At 48.4% G+C, this 25,688-nt stretch overlaps 1 protein-coding gene across 4 annotated transcripts in view; it reads left to right on the top strand.

Moving 5' to 3' along the window:
* The window catches only part of Gfod1 (Gfo/Idh/MocA-like oxidoreductase domain containing 1), a 98,446-nt gene extending 73,055 nt beyond the window's left edge, over positions 1–25,391 (top strand). For all 4 annotated transcript variants that reach the window (XM_057787569.1, XM_057787570.1, XM_057787571.1 and 1 more), the window contains exon 2: positions 19,243–25,391. In XM_057787569.1, the coding sequence (XP_057643552.1) occupies positions 19,243–20,162 (920 nt within the window). In that variant the 3' untranslated portion in view covers positions 20,163–25,391. The remainder of the gene's footprint in view (positions 1–19,242) is intronic.
* The last annotated feature ends 297 nt before the right edge of the window (positions 25,392–25,688 follow it).

The following is a 25,688-nucleotide window of genomic DNA, read 5'->3' as shown; positions in this document are numbered from 1 at the left end:
CAGTGTGTTGTTCTCTTCCTGCAGAAGAGGAATTGAGGAGTGGCAGGACTCTGTCCAGGTGTGTGGATGAGTCTGCTGCAGGGTCCAGTCTTCTGTGGCCACTAGCTTTCCAGTAAGAAGCCTGAATTCAGGCAGATAAGAAAGCTTTGAAGAAAGCCAATTCCTATCCCAGAAGCAGTGTGTGTGTGTGTGTCTGTCTGTCTGTCTGTCTGTCTGCGGTATCAAGGGAAGATGGGAAGGCGTTGGATTCAGAGGTAGCTATCACGCCAGCCATCCTGTCAGGGAGGTATCTTTTTCTCACTCTCAGTAGGACTGAGGGTGGCCCCAGCTCCTGGAAACAGGTCCCTATCCCTGCAGGTGATAGTACTGCTATGTTATTACCACCCCACACCTTACCCCATTGCTCAAGTTCAGATTCTGACCTGGCTGCTGTATTTGGTTCTGTGATGTGGCACAGGGTAAAGATATGACCCCTGAACTTCAATTTCCTCATCCTATAAAATGGGGACAGCGATCTAACTGCAGGGATGATCAAAGATGAAGCATTTGGCAGAGTGACTGGTGGACAGTGTTTGGCAGATAGCAGACATGATTGCTTGTTCTCCCCGGGGTTTGTACACTGGACAGGAACATTTATGTGGGGAGGTTTCTTTGGTGGGAAGGAAGGGAAAGGAGGTTGCAAGGTCTCTAAACTGCGTCCTTTTGGAGTCTTTAGGGTGAGTGGAAGGGGGCTGACATTTGTGCATCAGAGTTAGGTAAGCTGGCTTTGCTAATCAGGATGTTACTCTCTACACTTATCTAGGAGGAAACTAAAAGCTGAGGAAGGGACTGACTTCCTCATCTGCCTTCCCAGGGCCAAGTGTGGCTTCTCTAGTACCTGAATGCCAGCCTAAGCCAGGAACCTCGTGTTACATTACAAGAAAGGAAAAACGAGATACCCCTGTAGGAGACAAATGTCACTGGGGATGGGGGAGGGATCTCACCAGACAAGAACAAGTATAGAAAAGATTATTTGGAGAAAATTTATTAAAGAAAATATACTGCTTAGAGAGACAGCTATGGCCGGTGGGCAGAGCGACAGGGCGGTGGTGACTGATTCTGGGAAGGAATAGGCCTTCTTTTGCCACAGTTAAGAGAAAGTACTTGATCTTGTCTCATGATTCTATGGGGCCCTTATCCAGAGAGATAAGTGTGCTATCTTGTCACAAAATTAATTTTGCAGTTCCCATTGTCTACTAAGATTGGCTGATTGGGATAAGGGTCATGGGTCTTGAGGAGCTAGGCTCTAAAGAGTTGTGTAAACATCTCGAGGCATTGAGGTCAGGCTCCAGATAGTCAGGGTCTGGTTGTTAAGGTGTGGGAACTTCTGCCTTTAGTTTTGCACCCTTTTGTCTCTATGGCAAGTCTGTAATAATTTATCGGGGTTTATAGGCTCTTCATTTCCTAGCCCGCACTTCCTGTTTGAGGACAGCACAGAAGGCCATGCCTGTCATCCTGATGGATATGTCCTTTTCCTATTTAATTCATTTTAACAATTCCCTCTAAAAACACAGGCCCCATCTTGGTCCATTTTGTGTTGCTATAACACAATACCCGGGACTGGGCAGTGTATACCGTTTGGCTCATGGGGTGGGCCTAGTCACTGGGACATATGTTCTTGAGGAGGATAATGGGATAGACTCCAGGCCCTTCTTCTCCCTGATTCTTTTGCTTCCCAGTCATGAGATTAGCAGCCTTTTACATCTCCATGTGTCCCTGGCATCATGTACCCCACAGGCTTCGAGAACAGAACCAACTGATCATGAGCTGAAACCTTCAAGATGGAGCCAAAGCAAACATTTCTCTTTATGAGTCGCTCATCTCAGCTCTCTGTTACGGAAACAGAAAGCTGCCAACCTGGTGCTGTTCTTACCGACTGTTAGATCTTATTCTTCTCTGGAACAGTGCTTCAATTTTCAGCCAGTGTTCTTTAGGATTTTGTTTATTTGATTTTGGTAGAAGAGGCTTAAGACAGTTTTGCATAGCCCAGGCTAGCCTTGAAACCCCGCTTTGTGCTGAGGGTGACCTTCAACTTTTGACCTGTCTCCCACGTGCTGGGGACTACAGGTGAATAGCATCATACCCAGAATTGTTGTAGGACCTAAGTCCTAGACGTGGGGATGGGGGTAGGATGGGAGAGGCCTTAGATTGGCTTTATTTCAGGTACTTTGATTTGTCCACACCATGCCCCACCTATAGCACTCTGTTTAAAACCTGTGGAGTCTAAGCCCACACATAGCAAGCACACGACTATTCAGTGAACTAACTGGACGATCCTGCCAGTTCTCACATAACCACCGATAAAAGCAGAACAATGCTTCTCTCTCTAAGCTCAAGTGCAGGGTAAGAGTCCTTTGTGGACTCCATGTTCATCATGAAGGTAGGATGGTCTTTAAGGGCCTTTCCCATCACAGCTACTCTTCCCGTTGTGAAGGACAGTACTGAGGACGACGGTTTCCAGGGACACTCTTAGCTGCCTGATCTCTTCTACAGTAAGCTCATGGGAGCAGGTGCCTGTGTGGAATTTTTCTTGACTGTCCTATCTTGAGATAGTGCATGCCTGACATCAGACCATAAACCTTGCATCCAACACTCCTCTGCTCTCCCCTGGCATTGGGTTGCAGTAGTTGCTAAGCAACAGCTTATCTGTAGCAGTGCCTGGTTGGTCAGCAGATGCAGAAGACAAGACCAATACCACAATTCCTATCGGAGACTTCCAGCTGTGAGATACCCCAGGGGCTGAAACTTGAACTCTGCTACCTCTAAACAGCTGAACTCCACATCCTAGGGGCTTCTTCTTCCTGGAGCTTGGATCTGCCTTTTGACATGGTGGAAAATTCTAGAGTTATGATCGAACTTTAACTATATGGCCCAAGAAGTTTACTAATTCTAGAGGAATTCAAGATGTTTTACAACAAAATTCTCTGTCTTCCTTTATATTAAAAACCCACCCAAGGGGTAGCTGGTTATTTTACTTTGTACCAGAGAGCTCAGGAAACTTTATTTTGGAGGTCAAGAAGGCGCTAGCCCCATCAGACTCCCACTTCAGGGGTCCTATGCATTACACAGTCATTGTTTTCCTTCTTTCTCACACCTCCTTGGAGCTCTACTCATTGCTAAGCTTCTCATAGCCAAGTTCCCAGTTTTATTATAAATTACCAGTAAGTATTAAAGAGCCTCTGTAAAACTCAAATATTACGGTAGGGGTAAACTGAAGTACTGACTGGCATAAAATGACCTCCTTTCTAAAAAACATTTGTTGTTGTGCCTTGATAGATGGGTAGGTGCCGTGACACCGAATGTTCTAGAATACAGGTTCCTAGTCTCTATTTACTGTGCCTTTTAATATGCAAGAGACCATTACAGCCCTGTTGGGACTCTGGGGATGGAGCCTGTCTTTCTCATTCTGACCTCTTTTAAAGGGCCTCAGAGCATCATAAGGAACAAAAAGTATTAAAATGTCACTCCAGACTTGGTATGGTGGCACACACCTTTACTGCCAGCACTCGGGGAAGGCAGAGGTAGGTAAGTGGATCTCTCTGAATTCCAGGGCAGCCTGGTCTACAGAGTGAGTTCCAAGACAGCCAGGGCTAGGCAAAGAGAGCCTGTCACAAACAAACAAAAATGGCATTTCAGAGCCAGCAAGATGACTGTCACCAAGCCTGAGGATCTGAGTTCCATATCCAGAACCCAGTAGGTAGCAGGATAGAACGGAACCTACAAGGTATCTTCTGACTTTCATGTGTGCCATGGCATGCATCCATGTGCACACACACACACACACACACACACACACACAGAGAGAGAGAGAGATTTAAAAAGTCTATTCCTACCCCACTTCCTCAACTACAGGTAAGGTCCTCTGTACCTGACAAGTCACATGAGGGCCACAGGCTGCTCTAGCTCCGAAGGAGACTTGCTGGGGCCATGTAAGCCCAGGCACATTGTTTTTTTTATTTTTTTTTTTACTTATTATGTATACAACATTCTGCCTCCATGTATGCCCGCACGCCAAAAGAGGGCACCAGATCTCATTACAGATGGTTGTGAGCCACCATGTGGTTGCTGGGAATTGAACTCAGGACCTCTGGAAGAGCAGCCAGTGCTCTTAACCACTGAGCCATCTCTCCAGCCCGGCACATTGTTTTTTTTAGGGACTACTTACACCACACAGCCTGCTGTGCTTGGAAATGCTTGCAAAAGAAAGCAAACAGCCAGGCCTCTTTCTGGCAGTGAGTCTCGTCTCAGCTCTCCCAGGTTCTATGCCTTCCTTTGGATGATTAGGGTTGCCCAAACCCTTACCTCAGGGGGAAAATTAAGTGCTGTCCCTTTAAGAGATAAAGGCCACAGGAGAGAAGATATCAACTGGCTTCGGGGCTGCCAGGAGTCAAGTACTTTGTGAAAACCCTCTCAAGCCATTCCTCACCTTCAGTTTTTAAGGCTCTGAGCTCGGCTGGCAGGATATAATTACTACCCATGGAGGACGGTAGCACATCCCTACCCAAACCTCAGGCTGGAGATATGGCTCAGTCTGCACCGCAGTATAAACACAGCTTGTGGGTGTGTGCCCATAATCCTAGCGCGTGGGAGGTGGAGGCAGGAGGATTGGAAGGTCTTCCTACACAGGGAGCTCGAGGCCAACCTGAGTTGCTGGAGACCCCATCTCAAAACAAATCAAATCGTGAGCAGCAACCCAAGCTGAGTTTTATGATTTAGCCAGAGAAATTTTAAGCGGCAGCGTCTCTCATAGCTAGCCAAGCCTCCTTTATTTACCAGAAGCAGCTAATGGGCAACCTTTGCCCTACATTTGGCCAGCCTGGCCTCCTCGTGGCCACTCCAGACAGATAGTAAAGCTTTCAAAGCTTCTGTCTGGGCTCTGCATAGCGTAAAGTGAACTTAGCATTGGTTACCGTGTGTAATTCTTATACGTGGCTCACTTCACCCTCTTCGGCCTCTTAGGGAGCTTGCAGGCCACCTGTTATGATGGTCTTTGCAGCCAGGCGGGGCCCAGGAGCTCCTGGGATTTACAGACTTACCCCTCCCGCCTGTCCTCTGCACTGTCACTCCCTTAGCGCTCAGCCAATGACTTGTTTTGAATTCTGGCAGTAAACGCTGACATGTGCAGTTTTTATTTGCATCTGTTATTGACCTCAGCAGGCCATTAGGAGCATTTCTGTGCCTCAGGTCGGTTGCCCTCGCCCTGTGCTCACTGCAGCCCTTAGGAACGGGTGTGATGACTTTAAGCTTTATACACATGGCAGCCAAGCAAGCTTCCTCTGTGTCCAGTGGCTGTGCTTACAGCATTTGCAAACTAGAGCCTGTATCATGTGGCCCCATTTTTCTCTATTCTGTCTTCTGCATGTTGGGTTCTTTTTTTTTTTTTTGGTGGGGGGGGGATGGTTCAAGACGGTTTCTCTGTGTAGCTTTGGAACCTGTCCTGGAACTTGCTCTGTAGACCAGGCTGGCCTCAAACTCACCGAGATCTACCTGCTTCTGCCTCCCTAGTGCTCGTATTAAAGGCATGCGCCACCACCGCTCGGCACATGTTGGGTTCTTAGTGGGTGTGCAGTGCTTCCCCTGACCAATCCCAGTAAGTGTCTAGAAAGTTAGGGAACATGTGGTATTTGAGGAGCATTTTAGTTGCCCACACAGAGGCCAGAGGGCTGAGCTTAGCTGACTGAGATTTTTAAAGAGCCGGTGGTTCTTTTACAGACATCTCCGGGAGGCAGGAGAATGGCTAGAATGACAGTCCCCAACCCACCAAGAACCTCAACCAATATGAATAGAATTTGTGTCACAGAGTGGTGCTGGCACAGAGCATCCAAAGCCCTTGTTAGCATCCCTGCCACCATAGCCTGCAAATGAGGTACTATGACTGCCCCCGGTCAGCACAGGTCTCCACCTTTCTCCCTCTCTCATGTATGCTACTCAGGTGAGACCCGTGATTGGGCAAACCCATGGGTGTGCCCACGCTTTCACAGCAAAGGCTACTGGGGAAGAAAACCACTGGCTTGGCTTCAATACAGGGTACAGTGTGTGTGAGAGGGAACGGTAAATAAACTGCTGACATGAGCATTCCACTATGAAGGGGAAGGTTTTTACTGTGACGAGGAGAGAGAAAATATTCAGGGGCATCTGGAAGAGTCCAGAACATAGAAAAAGGAAAGCAGATTGGACATGGGGCCATGGGAGAGAGTAATGGTGATAGAAAGATAACAAGAGCTAGAGAATGGGGCATGGTGAGAGAACAAGAGTGGGCAGAGAGAGAGAGAATAGCAAGAGATAGACCAAGAAGAGCGATAGAGGGGGTGTGGGTGGGCAAATCCTGTAGATAGACAGAGGAGTGGCTGTGAGAGGCTGAAAGGCCAGGATGCTGCTGTGGACTTTGAAGTGTGGACCAGGTACTTGTGATGCTGAGGGAGCCTGGAGGCCAGCATGGGCTTTGGCATACTGTTAAGTGCCACAGGTATATGTCAGCTGGAGGGCCATATGTCCCCTCTCATTTCTGGATATTCGGACCTCTTGTGAGACCTAACATACAGAAACTGTGCTTCCTACCAAGAACCTTAGATGGGGTACATCCCAACATACCAAGGAGATAGAGGGGCTGGGCAGACTCTCCAATTGACTCTTCCTGGGTCTCCAAGAAGATAGAGGGGCAGGGTACACTCCCCAAATGACTCTTCCTGGGTCTCTAAACACGCACACATACCCTTGGATGACTGTCCCTGAGCTTGGTCACAGACTGGACAGTGTGGTGACAATGTAGGTGAAGGTGCTCTAGGAGATGGCTTGTTGATAATTATCCCCAGCTGTTCTGAGTGGCGCAGGCTGTGGTTTGCCTGGGGCTATGGGAGGGGATTGTGGCTGTCTCCTAGCTAAGCTGCTCTTTTTGGGTCAGAGGCTGTAAGGCGAGCAGGGTCCTCACAGTGTATGTCACCTGTCTCACCTGACTAAGAACGAGAATGGGGGTTCTTCACTTCCTTGGGTAGGATTTGGCCACTTGAGGTACTTTGGTTCTTGCAAGGGCCTGCAATACTATGAGTCTTGATACCCTAGGTGTTATGAGCATGACCCTCCAATGCCCCCCTCCCATGGTACCCAGCCTTGCGGTAAAGCCTCGGGCAGGGACAAAGTCACACAGCACCTTTGGCCAAGAGAGCGAGTGCTGACTTGTAGAGAACAGAGCCTTGGCGTGTGTTTGCTGTGGAGCCCTGTCACCACCATGGCCAGTTTCCTTAGCCACCCTCCTCCCTGAGAGTAATCTTTCAGTTCATCTGGCCAGTTTATTGCCTCAGATGTGGAGTAATCAGACAGTTGACCTCAGGAAGAGAGAGCAACGGCCCTCTTGTCCTGTGGGCACCCTCTGTCTCCTTCTTATTTTCCCCCTCTGCTCTTCAAGCCCCAGGCTTTGCCACCTCCGTGGCCTCTCACCCCCATCTCATGAGCTAGGAACTTCTTCTTGAATGCTTCTGGCAGCCCCGAGGCTCAGACATTTGGTGCAAATTCTTCGCCAGGCAGCCACTGTCTAGCCAGAAAATGGGAGGCATTGGGGCTGGCGAGATGGGTCATCAGGTAAAGACACCTGCCACCATGCCTGGCTTGACTGGCAGTAGGGAGGAGAGAACCAACTCCCTCTAGTTGTCTTCTGACCTCCACAACTGTGCCATGGTACACGTGCACCCAGTAAATGATGAATGTAAACAAAATCCTTTTTAAAAATTAATGAGAAGCATAGGGCTCGGAGATTATAGCCCTGCCATGCAGCATGGACTTGGTGTGTATCGCTGGTCTTAGTCACAATTGCAAAACCTCAACTTCCCCCCATTCTGCCAGAAACAGGCCGCATGCACTAGTGTGGTGCTTTGCGGGCACCGAGTAGCTCAAGTCCTCTTTTCCTTCCTACTGCTGCCCCACCCTGCACCTGCTCATGCTGTATGGAGTGAGCCAGAGTGGGGACACAGTCACCTTGGTAACAAGGAGACTAATAATAGGTTAATAATAGGTTCTTTTTAAAACCCTGGAGTACCTCACCACATCTCTCTGATGGAGTAACAGCTCCCGCAAGAGCTAGCGTTGGGAAAGGCATGCAAGACAGACACAGGGAGGGGCACCACGCTGGCAGATGCCAAAGGCTCCGTGCCTCCTGTGACTGCAGCCTCAAAGCCACTCTCTAGAGCTCCCTGCAGGAGGTGCAAATGAACAGACTGCTGAGAGTCGCTGATAGACAGGCCTCTAGGATGACCTCTGCCCCTTGGTAGCACTCCCTTGACCAGCTCAGCGGCAGAAAGGAGACCATGGGTGGCAATAGCTGATCTAACTGAAGTGTCTAAGGCAGAATATTCTAACTAGCCAGTGCTCCAGAGGAAGTCAGATGGCCAGTAGGAGGAGGAGTTAGCCTCCAGAATCTGCATTGGGCAGATGGATGTGGGCATGTGGCAGGGATGTTGGATCCAGATGAAGCTATACCACTAGTAAGAAAACAGGAAATCTGATCACTGCAAGGAACCAAATTTAGCCAACAGCTAACTACGCTCAGAGGCAGATTCTTCCCCAGATAGCCTACGGGACCCCTATGAGGGACCCCATTCGCCCACTTGAACTTCTGATCTAGAGAAGTGAGTGCTAGCCAAGGAGCATCGTGCAGAGCAGTACCTCAATAGGGAAAGCCATGCAGGGGGACTGGGCAGAACTAATGATGCACGTGCCATCTGCCATGTTATGCTGGGGGCCCTGGGGAAGAAGAGCAATGTTTCCAGAGCACTGCACTCTTCAAGAGAGGCCAGAAACTTGGGTGTAAACCAGATGTTTCTCATCCCACCTAGTCCCGCAGTTGCTTTTAAAATAACCACTCTGAAGCTTAATATGAATCACAAACTGTTTGGCCTATTAGCTCAGGCTTATTATTAACTAGCTCTTCCAATTGAAATTACCCCATTTCTATTAGTTTATATTTTATCACGAGGCTTGTGGCTTGTTACCTCCATCTTGCTTTTCTGGTAGCTGCTGACCTCTCCCAGATTCCCCGCTTCTTTCTCCCTGTATCTTTGCTTGGATTTCCCTGCCTGGCTCTATTCTGCCTGGTATTGACCAAAGCAGCTTCTTTATTAAGCAATGGTAATAAAACATATTCACAGCCTACAGAGAGGCATCCCTTGTCAATTGGGCTGTATAACATTTCTCATTTTTAAAACAACAAAACCAAACACCTTTGGGGTAAATATGCACAGATTTCCCATCTAAAGCACAATCCTTCTTAGAAGGTTGCCTCTGCCTCTTCTTTCTGCTCTTTATTTTTGTGAGACAGGGTCTTAACTCTGTGATGTAGGCCAGGCTGGCCTCAGATTTGTGAGGACTCTGCCTCCTGAGTACTGGGGTTATGGGTGTGAGCCACCGGCCACTCCTGGCTTATCTTCCCCTCTTCTTCTTTTACTGCTTTTGTTTCAGTCCTGGGGATGAAGCGAAGGCCAAGCTAAGCAGCTGCTCTACCCCAGCCTCCCTTTTTTGAGATGTCGCCTAATTTGAAGTCTATGGTCTTTCTTACCTACAGGGAGGATAGTGTTTCTCTTGGCAACACTGGCTTCAAGCAGCAGGTAGTTTGTGTTAAAGGCTGTGAGGGTCTCTGGAGACACCAGCAGTTGCGGTGAGAATTCACCCTCCACCCATAGTGGGGGAATGAAATTATTGTTGGACCTGGTAACCTCATGGAACCCAACCGTTTCCGTTCTTTTTTCTACTGACTGATGACACTCTGCCTTTTGCCCCACCTTCCATCACTGCCCCGAGTGACTACTTCGATAGAGGAAATTATGGCTGCCGTCACTTTTCTTTTCTCTTGTTCCTGGGATCCATCTGGTGCCTTGGACTCTGTCCTGTCTGAGTGGGGGATAGTGGTCAAGACTCATGAGTGGCTGCCCCCAGCATCATGGCCACTCAAGCTCGGTGGGCATCATCTGGTTATTTAGCAGGACTCAACTGCTGCGCGTTCACAGTCCCAGCTGGCTCCGTACCCCACTCCTCCATCTTTCTGCCCTTCTAGGCGAATCCCCATATGTAACCTGATGGCATGGAAAGACTTCCCCAGATCCGCCTACCTGGGGACCTGGCCACTACTCAGAGCTTGGTTCTGGCAGACTCCCCTGCTGTCTTCACACCTTTTTTACACCTACCCTAGGCCAGAAGCAGCATCTGGTTGCTGTCACCGAATCCCCGACAGAAGCCACTTAAGGGAGGAGAGGTTTATCTTGGTTAGCAGTCTGAGGAGATTCTGTCCATTAGGGAAGGGAAGGCACAGCAGCAGGGAGAATGCAAGCGGAACTCCAAGAAACAGGAAACAGAGACGAGACAGGAAGCGGAAGTGCCCTAAAAACCTCAAGGCCTTCCATGACCCACTTCCTCTCTCTCGGTCCCACAACCTTCCAAGCAAACACCGTGAGCCCATGGAGGAAGGGAGAGATTTCACATCTAAAACAAAACATCTGGGAATGTCCAGGCTGGGAGGAGCTGTCTGGAGATTTCCCAACAGCACATTTTTCAGTGTTACCGTAGCCTCGTGGAGATGTCTAGCATTTGGGGTATGATCCCCACTATTCTGTTATAGTAATGCTCACGAAACAGCATAGAAAATTTCCGTTCCTCACAGAGCGCCTGTACAAAGGGGAACTGGGGCAATGGACTGGAGTCATGGCATCGTTGGGTGTGAAGATACCGCTCTGTGCTGCCACCAGGACCCGAGGAGTCTGCCTTTAGAGATCTTAGCTTGGGCTAAGCCCCATCCTTGGCTTTGTTGAAGAAAAGAATTTCAGGATGAGCCAGTAAGAAGCCCAGCTGGAGCTATTAAAAGGCATTTTTTAGTAAATGCCAGAAGCCAAGTCAACAGGGAGGTGTTAGGGAATGAAGGCGACTTACCCAGGTCTGGGCTTCTGGAAGGAGGCACAGGTCACCGTCTTTACAACAGTTATATGTGGAATTTCAGTTATTTCTGGTTAGGAATTGCAGATTGGTTCCTGAGGTGCCGGCACCTGACGGGGCTGTAAGAAGGTGAACTCTGGATCATTGGGGTGCAGGAAGCTAGAGCCCCTCCACTATCAACACATTAATAGGCTTGTTTGCAAGGTTTGAGGCCCTTCCTCAGGTTACCTCCACTAAGGCCTTGAGCTGGGTTTATTGATATTTTAGCATTCTTATTTATCAGGATTTCTACATAAATATTCTTTGTGTGCAGGCAACCATTGTGAATTGTGCTGGTGAGGGGCTCCAAGCAGACTCCAGAGTAGAGGGCCCCTTGCCCTTCCCATGCCCCTGGAATTTTCCATCAATCTTTCCATCCTGCCTCCATGGAGGGGGGTCTGTAATGGATACGGAGGGGCGGTGGGGACACACACACACGCTGGACTTGGGATGCACCCAGTGTAGACAAGTCTACACGGCTACTTCAGTTCAGTTCCAAGTCCCATCACTGTCCACCACGCTCATTTCCTTTCATTAGTGGTGACCCTCTTTCCGAGCCCAGTGACGGCACCCAGGGCTGTGACAAAGGAGCTGAATATGGGTCACCCTGACCCATTTCCATCTCAAGTTCAGAATTAGGGTGGAAACTTAATCAAGTCGCTCTGAGACTTGCAATGCCACCAAGCTCTGCATGAGGCTCCCCAGCCCCCTCTGTCCTGATTTCCCATGCTCAGTCACTACAGTCACACACACTCTTCCCAGCGTCCTTTGGGGCTGCAGACATTGCTTGTGCGCATAGACCCCCCTATAACCAGTGATGATGGGGAACACATAGCAGGGTGTACAACTTGCAAAGAACCACCACACTAGTCTTAAACTAGGGTGCTCAGAGACAGGGGTTGTGGTACAAGATCAGATGGATTCCAGATCTCACCGGTGACCTCCAGAGTTAAGCATTTGTGTCTGCTTCCTGGGATTGGTACAGGCTGGACAGTAGAAGTGCAAAAAAAGCATGGAGGGCTCCTCTGGCAGAAAGTAAATGCTTCACTCAAGGCTGTGGCTGCTATTTTTAAAAATATTTTAAATTACATGTGTGTTGGGGGTAGGTATTGCATGTGGATACAGGTGCCTGCAGAGGCCAAGAGGCATCAGAGACCCCACAGTTAGTTACAGGCAGTAGTGAGTTGCCCCATGTAGGTGCTAGGGATAGACCTCACTCGGTCCTTTGCCAGAACGGTATGTGCTCTTAATCACTGAGCCATCTCTCCAGTCCCTTGTACTTACTATTTGAAAGCAGTGTCAATTCTTTTCCAGGATCAGATGAGTCTTCTGAATTGGGAAGTTGCTTCTGTCAGATGCTCGGGCACATGAGGAGTGTGGTCTGTCTCTTCCGTGGAGTTTGTACAGCGAGGGGGACTGGACGAGCCATCTGTGTTGAGGCTTTTTACTTAAACTATGTGGGGGCGGGGGAGGCTGGAGGGTTGAAGGTGGGGGTGGAGCAGGGCTAGGGGAGAGTTGGGAGAAGAGAGAAAGGATGGATGGAGACAGGGCTAGACTAAAGGGCTAGCTGCTGTGAGCAGGAGCTGGCCACCTGTCCCACCTCTGGGTGACAGTGAGAAGTTGGCATCTACTGTGTCCAGGACTTTGGTTCTCACTCCTCTTTGTCTCCTTCACTTCAAGACCTGGTTCTGCTTCACCTTTAAAAAATAACAAAAAGACTTTATTTAAAAAAAAATTAGTGCTGGGTATGGTGATGCATGACTCCAGTCAAAGTACTCAGGAGGCAGAGGCAGGTGAGGCTCTGTGAGTTTGAGGCCAGCCTGGTCTACATTGAGAGTTCCAGGCCAGCCAGAGCTACATAGGAAGACCCTGTCTCAAAATAAACAAAACCCCAAAACACACAACAAAAATTTTGTGTATATTAGTATGTATGGAAATCAGAGGTGTCAAGTCCCTCCCACCCTATAGAGGACTGGAGTTACAGGCTGTTGTGAGCTGGGAACTGAGCTCAGGTCCTCTGGAAGAGAAGTCCACGTTCTTAACCACTGAGCTATTTCTCTAGACCCCCAACTCAATCATTTTTGAATGACAGGTTCTTTTAGGAATCTAATGAGTCTAACCTTGAGAAAATTGCACTTCACAATAGGCACAGCGTTTTTGTAAACAATCCAGATTTAGTGGCTGCTAGGATCTCAAGAACCTCTGTTTTAGATCATTTTCTTAAGGTTGAATAGGCAAACTCCTACACAAGCTTCAGAACCCAGCTAAAATGTTACCTCTTGAACAGAGAGCTTTCTTACTTGCCCAAAACAGCTAGACAGCCCCTCTTTCATGCTGTACTGCATTGCTTGCTCATCTCTTGGATGACCTGCATCCTGTAATCACTCATTGCCTGGTTGGTTTCCTCTACTGATTGGATTGGGAGCTCCTGTCCATCTTCCTCACTTGTTGGTCCCAGGGTCTGGGAGTGCTGGAGGTTCAACTATAAGTTAGGATAAGGTGCTACCTGCAGAAAAGGTCAAGAGTCAAGGTATAAGTTAGGGTAAGGAGTTATCTTCAGAAATGACTTCTCTATATCCTCCGACAGGGAGGAAACCCCATCTGGTGGAATGTCTTTTGGGGGTTTTGCCAGTCTGCTGGGACAGTTGCCTGGGACTTCCAGATCATAAGTGACCGTCTGCACAAGTGGAATGACCAGGAAGAAGCTTGGGAACCTGGCATTGGTCTTGAAGATTCCACCCGATTAGATAAGGGAGTGCGTAGCTGGAACTATGCCAGTGGCAGTAGCTGTGGAGTTGGGGTACTTTGAAGATCCTGGGTGGCCACCACCCTCTGCCTGCTCCTTGGGATCTCAGAATGTAGGTGTCTCTTCCCAGAGTGTCCATGGGAAACTCCTCGCCTAGGTTCCTAGGATGTGTAGGCACTATTTGCATGGAGGATGGCCCGCAGAAGTTCTGGTTCTTTGGTGGTCAAGACCTGAGTCAGAACCCAGTCACAAGCTGGAGATCCTGAGCGTGAAGGAGACGAGGGGAACAGCTGCTTACAGATGGCTTTAGTATCGTACAGTCTTCCATCTGTGGCATCGATTCCTTGTGAAGGCCATGGGCATTTAGCCCAGTGACAGAAAACACACTCAGCGGACTGGAAGAAACTGTGAGGGACCTTAGGAGGGCATCAAGCTTCTACTTCTGATGAAGAGCCCCCCCCACACACACACACCTCCTGCCAAGAGTTTGTTTACCATCCATTAGGCTCCCATTTCAGCCGTGTGCCTACAGGGGGAGGGTCCTATTTTTCTCCTTAATAACCATGTAGCTCTCACTTTATTTGTTGGTGGGGGTTCCAGTCCTAAAAGTGAAGTTAGGTTAGATACAGAGGTCTCCAAAGACCTGTCTTAAGGTCTGCATCATTCTACAAAGGACAGAGGCCCATGAAGAAAAAAAAAACAGTCAAGAAGCCTTCCCCAGAAGACCAAGATGTCTTCTCTACCACTAACTCTTGGTCACACAGAACCACATGGACAGATGTGACAGTATCCCAAGCTACTTATTTCTGGGCATGGGGACAGGTCTCAGTGAGCCAGCTGAGTTTGGAGCTGTGAGAACAGTCCCCAGCCACTGGGGTGAGGTCACAGTGTGGCTAGCATTGGTCCCAGCTGCAGTGGGCATGCAGAATGTCTGCCGGATCCCATTGCTGGGAACACCAGAGGACTTTGATGGAACTCTCCCAGTGTTCGCAAAATGTTTGGGGTTTGCAAAACCACAAATGTCTCTTCTCAGCCACTTCTTTGGCCTTTCATCTGCTTTGCCCTTCCTATGAGTGCAGAGAGATGGAATCCATGTGTTCCAAGGGCCTTTGTTGAGTTTGCCACCGTGTGAATATTCTAGGAGATTGTTGGAAGTTCCCAGGGTCGGGGTCCTCTGCCCTTGAGGGAAGATACATTCGCTATGAGGTGTGCTATTACACCTCATGTGTATACTGCCACAAGGATATGGGGTGGTGGCAATGGCTCTCCCATCCTTTCTTAGAGAAGGCACAGTCAGTCTGACTGCATATGGTGAGTCCAAAACAATGTGTTCTCTGGTGATGCAGCACTCTGATCCCAGCTACTTGGAAAGTTGAGGCAGGAGGATCACAGTTTCCAGCTTTAATGGGGCTATTAAAGTTCTGCCTGGGTAACCTAGCCAAACAAACCCTGCCTCAAAAAAAGGAAGGGAGGTAGGGCATTGGATCGCTGGCAGAGTCTTTCCTAGCATGCCATAAGACCTTGTATTTCATGCCCCCCCAGGACCACATGCAAAGAGAGTCGAACAGCTGGCAGGGGAGGAGCATGTGCAGAGCCTGAACCTCTGAAACGTAGCAAATTCAAGGAGTCCAAGAGATATGGGTCCTTTCCCATCACTCTGAGTAGAGTCTCCCTGTCCCCTTTAAGTGTAGAAAACAAAACCAAAAAAAAGGGCATTTTTTCCCTCTGATCATTGCAGGCTACGAAGAACAGATAAAATTGGACTTGGAAGTACTTCAGCTCAGTGAGAGAGTACCCACGATGATTGTGTCAAGCCCTCATTCAGCCTCTAGACTGCAAAACTCTAGTGACCAGAGTTAAGAGTCACCACTGAAATAAAAATAAAAGAGTAAACCACTGTGAGGGTTCCCTGCCAACGCATGCTTCTGTCTCCTTCAAGGGTGATGGCGTCATAGCATGTTGAATGCAGCCTATTCACACACCACTGCCTCGCAGTCATCTTGCGTGTCCTTGAACGGTCTTCGTGGGTGCCATCTCCTGTGGTGGCTCGCTATTCTGTTGGAAGGCTGCAGTCCAGTTTCCTTATCCATTCTTGGTCACCTATGCAGTTCCCAGGTTTTTTTTCTCTAAAAGCACCTTCGGAGCAGCAACTCTTTGTGTTTGGGATTTTTTTCTTTGATTTCTAGAAGTTGCTTACAATGTTCAAGGATAACTATACAAAGGTGTTACCAAAACTCATCTGCAAAGCACGGCTGTCACAGACTGCAGACCAAGGGCTGGGTATGACCATACCATTGACAACATCAACTTTATATCCTTGAGGATCTTACTGGATGTGGGAACTCACGGCATGCAGCAATAGCCCAATGGGAGGGATGCTGTACCCATGAGGATCTATCTACAGATTTGGGGATGGGGTATTATTTTGTGTATATTCATCCTCCGTTTTCCAGAACACTCCTCGGGATCCTTTCATCTATACAGGTGCCCTTTCATGGCTTATTTGGGGTATATGTGGTGAAGTGGATTGGTTTTGTTTTCATACTAGAAAACATTTCCAAAAGTGTCATTCACATGTGCAAGAGAGATGGTTTGATTCAGGGGAACTTGGGTTGGGTCTAGCATCTGCCAGAACCCATGCTCCACAGGAGTAATACAGATGTTGGCAGTCACCCATCATCGTAGGGATAATCTGTTTACACGCACATCTGTCCTTGGCAACACGAACCTGTTGTCAGAACACTGTGTGATACACGGAGATGGCAGCTGGTGATGCAAGCCATCATTACCTCATCCCACTGCTGGAGCCTCCATCCTCAGAAGGGACAGCCAAACTGCCAGATGGGACTGGCAAGCAGAGTCAGGCACACTCTATGCCTAATGCTGGCACTGAGGGCTGCAACTCAGTGTGCGTGTGGAAGATCATGTGTGGTGATATTTTGTTTGTGATCTAAAAAATAAAGCTTGCCTAAAGATCAGAGTGTGGAGCTAGCCACCAGTTAGCCACAGAGGCCAGTCAGTGGTGGCACACACTTTAATCCTAACACTCGGAAGGAAGACAGAGGCAGATAGATCTCTGCGAGTTCAAGGCCACCATGGGCTACATAAGATTGATTCAGTCTAAAAGAGAAACAGAGCAAGGCGGTGGTGGCTCACAGCCTTAATCCCAGTACTTGAGAGTCACTCTCCTTTAATCCCAGCACTAGGGAGGTGGAGACAGGAAGGGATATGGTTAGACAAAGAGAGGAATATAAGGCAGGAGAGACAGGAGCTCATGGCATTCAATCTGAGGATTCAGGGAGACAGGATCTTGCCCCCTTCCATCTGAGGATTTGGTAGAGGTAAAAAGAACTCTAGCAGCTGGCTGCTCTGCTTCTCTGATCTTTCAGTTTTCACTTCCTGATATCTGACTCTGGGTTTTATTATTAAGACCAATTAGAATTCACACTACAATCATGGGTATCTGTTGTGTGGATTTTTTCCACCTTGTGCCAATCACTTCAGTTTGGCTAACTTGTCCAGTGGGGAAATGAGAGGACCCCTTGTCCTGGAAACCCCCTATTCAGGCATCTATAATTACAGGCCTGCCACAAACTCAGCTTTTTTAAGGAGTTCAAGGATTCTGTCAAACCCATAGTCTGGACAAGTGAGTTTTGGGCTTATGGTTCATCAGAGTCCCCTTGCCCTGGGGTCCCTCTCTCTTCTGCAGCTTGAGTGACCACATCTCCAGCCGAGGGTCTACATACATCATGCCATGCATTGAGTCAGTAGCTCCCTTTACGTCTTACCTGGCTGGTTAGCAGGTCTGTGTGCTTACACTCCGGTTGCCGTTTCTCCAGGTCCAGCAGAGTTTTTCCTCCTCTTAGGCTCCTGGCTTCTGCAGAATAAACCACATTCTCAGTCTCTGTGGTTCTCTCTTCCTTTGATCTGTTTCTACTCCAGACCCAGAAGCATTTAGTCTCTAAAAGGCTCCAAGAGGCATCTTGCCATGCCCTATAATTTATACACCCACTACTGACATAGTAGGGTGCCCATTCTTACTTGTAATAAGACCATCCAGAGACAGATGGGGATGGAAGAGGAAGCAGGTACTACCCTCCCCTAAAGTGGAATGAATGCCAGGCTCTTGATGGCATGAGAAAAATATTCAACTAAGCATTGCCAGTGACCAGATCCAACCATTCCAACAGAATGCAAATTAAACTCTGTCCCTCCCCCACCCCACCCCACCCCACCCCAGGATTCTATTCAGCCACAAAGCTTTCAGAGTGCCATGAAGACTCGTTTGGTTGAGTCTGGAGGCTCGTGCCTGGTATCTCAGACCCAGGGGTCCGAAGCAGGAAGTACAGTGTGAACCCCGATGTCAGCCTTCTCTCCTCCAAAGGAAGCACATCCTCACGTTAGGACTTGCCTTATCTGGCTAGGACCTGAACTTACATACCCTGGTTCTATACAGTATTCTCTTTCCTCTCTAGAAAAGGCTATTTTTAAGAACACAACCTTATTAAAACTTCATGTAATATATAAACTTAATAACTTTTACCTATGAGATAATTTTAGTGAAATATATTTTACACAGAAAAAGATACTGTGTAACTAAAGATTTCAAAAGCAGTTTGTAAGCAATGAATTCTTTTTCAAGGCAGGGTTTCTCTGTGCAGTCCTGGCTGTCCCAGGTCTTTCTCTGTAGACCAGGCTGGCCTTAAACTTGTAGATCCACCTGCCTCTGCCTCCCAAGTGCTGGGATTAAAGGTGTGTGCCACCACCGCCCAGCTGCAAATAAACATTTCTTATTCTTTACACATTTGTAAGACTGATGAAGGTCATTGGCTAATAAAGAAACTGCCTTGGCCCATTTGATTGGCCAGCCTTTAGGTGGGTGGAGTAAACAGAATAGAATGCTAGGAGGAAGAGGAAGTGAGCTCAGATGCAGGGCAGCTCCCCTCGCTGGGGCAGGCGCCAGGTCAGACATGCTGAATCTTTCCAGGTAAGACTAGTGCTACACAGATTATTAGAGATGGGTTGATCAGGATATGAGAATTAGCCAGTAAGGGCTAGAGCTAATGGGCCAAGCAGTGTTTAAAAGGATACAGTTTGTGTGTCGTTATTTTGGGGTATAAGCTAGCCAGGCGGCTGGGAGCTGGGGCGGCAGGGAACATAGCCCGCAGCTCCCCACAACATAAAACCATCAAATAAGGCATTTTATGTATTTAGAAATTCAGTATATTTTTAAACGCAGGCAGGCGACATAGTATATTAAGCATTACTCTTTAGATCAATGTCAATAGCTTAATGGTAAGAATAATTCAAGTAACATTGAAATATGTATGATGCATTTGTGTGTGTGGTGCCAGTGATCAAACCCAGGTCCTTGCACATGCTAGGCTATAGGATGAATTACTTTTATATGTTAGGAAAGAGTGTGAAAACGGACACAGGGCTCTGCTTTCCTGGGGTGGCTCTCTCCTCTACAACATACTGATCTACCGTTTTTTTGCTCTTCTCAGGCATAGGCAAGAATGTCATTTGTGACCGCACCGCCACGCCGCTGGACGCCTTCCGCATGATGTCAGCAGCCCACTACTACCCCAAGCTCATGAGCATCATGGGCAACGTGCTGCGCTTCCTGCCAGCCTTCGTCCGCATGAAGCAGCTGATCGAGGAGGGCTATGTGGGCGAGCTGCTGGTGTGTGAGGTTCAGGTGCACAGCGGGAGCCTGCTGGGCAAGAAGTACAACTGGAGCTGCGACGACCTGATGGGCGGTGGCGGCCTGCACTCCGTGGGCACCTACATCATCGACCTGCTTACCTTCCTCACTGGCCAGAAGGCAGTTAAAGTCCACGGGCTGCTCAAGACCTTTGTAAAGCAGACGGACCATATCAAGGGTATCCGTCAGATCACCAGCGACGACTTCTGTACCTTCCAGATGGTGCTGGAGGGTGGAGTGTGCTGCACCGTTACCCTGAACTTCAACGTTCCTGGAGAGTTCAAGCAGGATGTGACCGTGGTGGGCTCTGCAGGACGGCTCTTGGCAGTGGGCACCGACCTCTACGGGCAGCGCAATAGTGCCCCGGAGCAGGAGCTGCTGTTGCAGGACACTACATCCGTGAGCAACTCCCTGCTGCCCGAGAAGGCGTTCAGCGACATCCCCTCGCCCTACCTGCGGGGCACCATGAAGATGATGCAGGCAGTGCGCCAGGCTTTCCAGGATCAGGATGACCGCCGCACGTGGGACGGTCGGCCTCTCACCATGGCCGCCACCTTCGACGACTGCCTGTATGCTCTCTGCGTGGTAGACACCATCAAGAGGTCCAGCCAGACTGGAGAGTGGCAGAACATTGCCATCATGACCGAGGAGCCAGAGCTGAGCCCCGCCTACCTGATCAGCGAGGCCATGCGCAGAAGCAGGATGTCCCTCTACTGTTAGCACTGGGACCTGGTGGACTCGACCTGCTGCATGGTGCCAGTTAGGGGGAAATGCACTGTGGAGAGGGGAGCTGTGGGTGGGGATTGTGGGAGGGGCAGCATGAATGCGCGGCACGTAAGAAGGTAGTCCCCATCCTAGGTAGAGGGCCCCAATCAAAGGTGGTGGTGAGCCCGAGATTTCATATTCAGGAAGGCGTGTGAAAGGAAGGGGGTGTAACTAGCACCTCTGTAGTCCATTACTGTGAGAAGCAAGGAGGGGCCGCCCCCGTCCTACCTCATCCATCCGTCGTGGCCATCTTTGCAAGCCAAGGCTGTGTATCTGATAAGCTCAGTGGGAGCTAGGCTCTGTCAGCGCCCCCCACTGGCAGGAGAGGGCACTTCATCAAATGTCTTCAAAGGGGTTTTTTGTTTTTGCTTTTTTTTATTTTTTTTTTTTGTGTAGGGATGTAGAGGAGGTGGGTGGGGCTATTGAGAAAGTTGTCATTGGGGAAGCCACTGTGTGTTTTACTTTAAGGATGTGAAGGAAGAGTACTTGCTAGCAAAGTGCTCGGCTTCCTTGCTTGCTTTGTGTCCTAGGAAGCATTAGGGCCTAACTGGCTCAATGCTGTTTACTTGGTAAGCAGCGTCTGTAATGGAGAGCAAACAAGTGGTAATCTGTACCCCTGAGGTGACCCCAGATGACATACAGGCTTCAAGGAGCCACTTCAGAAGGGGGTGGAACCAGCATGAGTGGCAGTCAAACCGTCCTGCCGCAAGACTCTCTATGCAGTGCTAAGAATGCCACACATAGCATGGGCTTGACTGTAGCTGCCTGCATTCCTGGGTGTTGCAGTACGAGCCCCAAAAGAAGGGAACACGAGCCCAGCCCCAGAGTTGCTGTAAGCCCAGCTGCCAAGCAGAAGAAACAGTTAGGAGGAAATACGTTTGTAAGTTTAGATAGGAAGCCATTCGCTTCACGCCCATAGACTCCTTTTCTCTTAAGAAGAGTCGGGCTCTTTCCCTTACCCTGGGTCTTGATTTTCAGGATTCCAATAGCTGGAAACTTGACTATGTATTAAGAAAAAAATATTCTCAGTGTTTCTAAAATGGGGCTTGAGATCCCCAGGAGGGGGTATACATAGGTGGAGAAGGTTCACATGGGGGGGAGGCAATCTTTTACTTCCTCTCCTGATCCCCTTGTCATTTTACCCTCCGTGTGAAACTAGAGATGGTCAAGTACTGGCTTAGAAATAGGCAGAGTCCAAGCCTACAGACGCACCCTTGTAAAATGTTTGCTATCCTCAAACATCACTAAATCAGTCTTTAAAGTTCGAGCCTGGTCAGTCACATCCAGTTTGAAAACAGGGACTTCTCTTTTTGTCGGTTGACCTCGCCAATGTTCACCCGGTGTGGTAGTTTTGAGGCTGGATATATAGACTAGTCCTTGGAAGTTGTCTGCCTGGAACAGTCAGTGCTCCTCCCTGGTAATTCCTGGGCATCGTCATACTGGAAGCCACACACCAGTGGAATGGCGGTCATTTTCTAGCAGGAAGGAGGTTTCTAGCGGGTGTTGCCTTGCTAGGAACCCTTCTGCAATATGGTAAAGTCAGTCAGCTGAATCTGGGAGTCTGTGCACAGGGCCACATCAGAGACTTTTTTTGGAGGGGTGGTTCTTTCTCTCATAAATTGCCCTCTAGGGAGTAATCCCCCTTAGCTACCCTGAACAGCTGTGACTGAAGGTAAAATTGGGGCATGGTAGATGACTCCATGGAGTTCGTTTTTCCAAGTCATTTATCTAAGTAGATGTTCTTGAGAGTTCAATTTGTTTCTCTCCTTCCCCTATGATATTGGGGGCTTTCCCTCCAGAGGCCCCTGATCTCTGTGATAAACATGCCGGGTCTAAAACCCAAACTCTCATTTGAGGCTAGGGGCTGCAGAAAGAATATGCGTTCTTCGAAAGCAGCATGGGAAAGAGGAAGCAGACTGAAATTGTATCTACTGGAAGGCATGGGGTAGAGGGAGAGACAGGAGGGAGAGGCAGGGGCTTCTCTGAATGTCAGAACAACAACAGATGGTTTCAGGGGCTTCTGAAGTGCTCCTTCAGCCCTCGGGGTCCCCCGTGCAGATTCTTGATCGGCTGCAGCAATATGAGGCTGCTTTTGACAACATTCTGCAAACAGACTTTGATCTAAGTCTTGGCAGCAACCCAGGCACTCCTAATTTCTTTTACATGGTTTAAAGGCTTGGTGGAATGGAAGCTGTTTGGGGCTTTTTTTTTATTCATTTCCCCCTTTCCTTCTTGATATATATGAAAGTTTAGATTCCCAGAGATTTTAAAGCAAGGGTTTGGGAATGCCCCAGGTTTATCTGCAAAGTTTGGAGTCTAGGACTCCTCTGTGGCTACTGTCGGTTCCTCTAAGACTTCTCCCCTCATTAGTAAAATTGCATCTTGGGGTTCCTTCAAAGGTCCTTTGTCTCCTTGGCAGCACATCCCCCAGTGTCAGGTCCTGTGACACTCAAGGTACAGCGTCACCTGGCCTTCCCACCGAATGCAGAGTATTGTAGGTGTATCATCTTATTATCTATAAAATAGTATTGGGTACTGCCTCACTCCCTCTGTATATATGAAGATGTAACATGCCCAAAGCCACATGAGTGAGCAAAACACAATGTGTACTTCTGTTGTTCTTGCCAGGAAAAGCATTTCTCATGAAGCCCTGTAGGGAGCATGCTCCCACCCCAAGGAGCAACTGTAAGAGGCGTGGTCTGAGATCCACCACGCTCTCCTTGTTGAGCAGGATGCAAAGGTGATGTCCTGCCAGCAGGTTGACAATTACAACTGCCAACAGAAGCAGCTGGTTGATCTTCCCCTTCCCAAGTGGAAATGTCACTCAGCTTCTTTTAAGATGGATTTCCTATGTTGATTTTTAATTATGAATGACTCAGCCACCCTGGGCATTGGGAACTTTCTAAGCATTGTCGGCTATGATAGATGGCCTTGGGTTTTGTTGCTGGGGGGCTGAGTGTAACATAGGAAGACGTCTTTTCCCAGGAAGCAGGGCTTCGGGGTTAATTTGGGACTTGGGTTGAAGCTGTGTGCGTCGTTCCGTCAAACACTCTTGTCCAGTGACTGTAGCTATTGAACTTGACCTGTGGCTATAAATTAGGTTTCTGATCTGTCTCTTTTTCCAGTGGGAACTAGGCTTTGTTAAGGATGCCCTGAGGAGAAAGTCAACCCAATACACATGAGAGGACATCAGGGTGGCATCTGCCAGGTTCTTCCTTTGAAATCCCAGAGAAAAATGTAATGGCCACGATTGTCTCCTTCTTTCGTGGTAGACTCAAGGTTGAGAAGCCCATTTTTCTGAGCCTCAGTTTCTTCTTGACTGACCTGCCCCTTCAGGGCTACCACAGGGAAGGGAGGCTCATCCAGACAGTCTGGCTAGGTATAGAGAGGCCAGGGTGAGAGCACAGACCCGCACCGGACAGTATTCACTGAGCTGTGACAGATACACCCATATTTTACAAACATGCTACAAGACTGTGTGTGTGTTAGGGACAGAACCCAAGGCTTTGTGAATACTAGGCACGCTCTCTGCCACCCATCCCTCAGCTGTGTCTTGGAAGTATTCAAAAACCTTGTGACTATGGCGGAAGGGTCATCTCTAAATTTGTGCCTTTATGGAGGCTAGGAGACAGAGTCAGATGCACTCAGGACTTGAGGAGGACTTGAGGCCTATTCTGCCACCATCGCCTGCTGTGCCAGGCTGGATATGAAGCTTGACCCTGACTAGCGTATGACTCTTGTTCCACCCACTGCTGATTTCCTTTGCCCACCAAATCCCTGAAGTTGGCAGGGTGATGACACTGGAGAAAATAGCACCTGCCAGATCATCCTGTTTGCTTCCTTTGGGCAAGTAAAGGGGGTGAAGGGACCATTTCAGGAGTCTGCAGGGTGGCTCTAGGGTCTTCAGCTTATGCTGTTCTGCTGGCCCACCCTGGGCCATGCTCCGAATTTAGCTGGGGCTTCCAGAACTTCTCTGCAGAGCTGTTAACGCCACCTTGTACTTCTGTAAAAGTGAGAGGTTGGTGGTCTCTTTGGAGCTTGGCAATGTGAATGGCGGCATCAGTAAAGAGAAGGTAGCCAACCCCACTGGCCTTTTCTCCCCTGCATCAGGGTCTTATTTGCTGGAGTTCTTGAGAGAGCCAACGAAGCCTCTGGCTCTCCTCCAGGCTACTGACATGTTGCACTACTGAATACTCTCAAATCTGCTGCAACCTTTTGTTTACACCAGCAGAGAACAGAGTGATAAAAAGAACATTATAGATGAAATGCTTGATGCTTAGTGCAGGGATCAAAGCTTGCCTGGGCCATTGGAGCAGGGAAGCCATCATGGCCACGGAGTCACCACCACACCACTGTTGTCTCCTGGGCCCTGTTCAGCTCTCTGCTGTCCCCTGCAGCCACCACAAGGGCTAGGCTGTCCAATGAGCCCTATAGCTTCTAAGAAATGCAATGGCTTATTTGTAGTGCTGAGTGACATCCCAGGTAAAGAAGCAAAAGCCCATGACCTACCCTGCCTCTTTATTCTGCCCTGCTCCTTGTTTAGGGGAGGGAGAACTTTCTAGCAATTATGGCTTTGTTTGCTGCCTGGTGCTTTTATAGTATGTCATTTCCTTTTTCTAAAACCAAAATTGCATCGGTTTGGTTGTCACTGTCAAGGGTATATTTATTGTTTTACAAATGTGAGTATATATGTATGTATATGTATAAAACCAAACGTATATATAAAAAGTCAAGGCATGTATACTAGATATTTTAAAGTTATTTATCAAAGGGAAAAGATGTGTGTTATAAAGTAAAACAGAGTCTATATTTTATATATAATGTTAGATAGCAAAAGATAGCTTATAAATTATAGAAGGTTTTACTTTTTGTTTTCTATTATTAAATGAAAAAAAGAAAGAATTTTAAAAGGTATTTAAAAGATACAGGAGAAGAAATGCAACTGTGCTCAGTGTTTTCAAGGGAAACCATCAGGGAGATGGAGTTGGCCGGACCCTCCCTCTGCAGTTCCAGGCTGAGTCGATGGTACCCACTGATGCCTGTACGATGCTCTGGCCTGGGGTAGGCATGTCAGTCAGCTGTCTGGGCTGCACCAACATTGCTTCCAGCTGTTCATGAATGGATTTGATGGGATGAGCATTGGTGGGAAAAAGGATGAACGTGGCAAATAAAGTCTTTAAAGAAGAGGTGATTCCTGCCTGGTCGTGTTTTTCTAACCCCAGATGTTCTTGACTTGGGGGTCGGCTCAGTATGTGGGCTCTGAAGCAGAAAGGGGGTACATTTGAGATAGGAGGGTTGGGGTGAGGCTCTGTCAGCATTCATGAAGCTACAAAGGTGTGGGAATAGTTGAATATGTACTGGAGCAATCTGCTTCAAATTATTCTGAAATTGTTGAAATAGAGACTACTTAGACTTTGGGCATGTATGCATAGCGTTGTGTGTGTGTGTGTGTGTGTGTGTGTGTGTGTGTGTGTGTGAAAG

The sequence above is a fragment of the Chionomys nivalis genome, chromosome 13 (assembly GCF_950005125.1).
Source record: "Chionomys nivalis chromosome 13, mChiNiv1.1, whole genome shotgun sequence".
In the NCBI taxonomy this organism is placed as follows: domain Eukaryota; kingdom Metazoa; phylum Chordata; class Mammalia; order Rodentia; family Cricetidae; genus Chionomys; species Chionomys nivalis.
The sequence above is the reverse complement of the archived record's forward strand: the minus strand, read 5'-3'. Positions and strand labels throughout refer to the sequence as shown.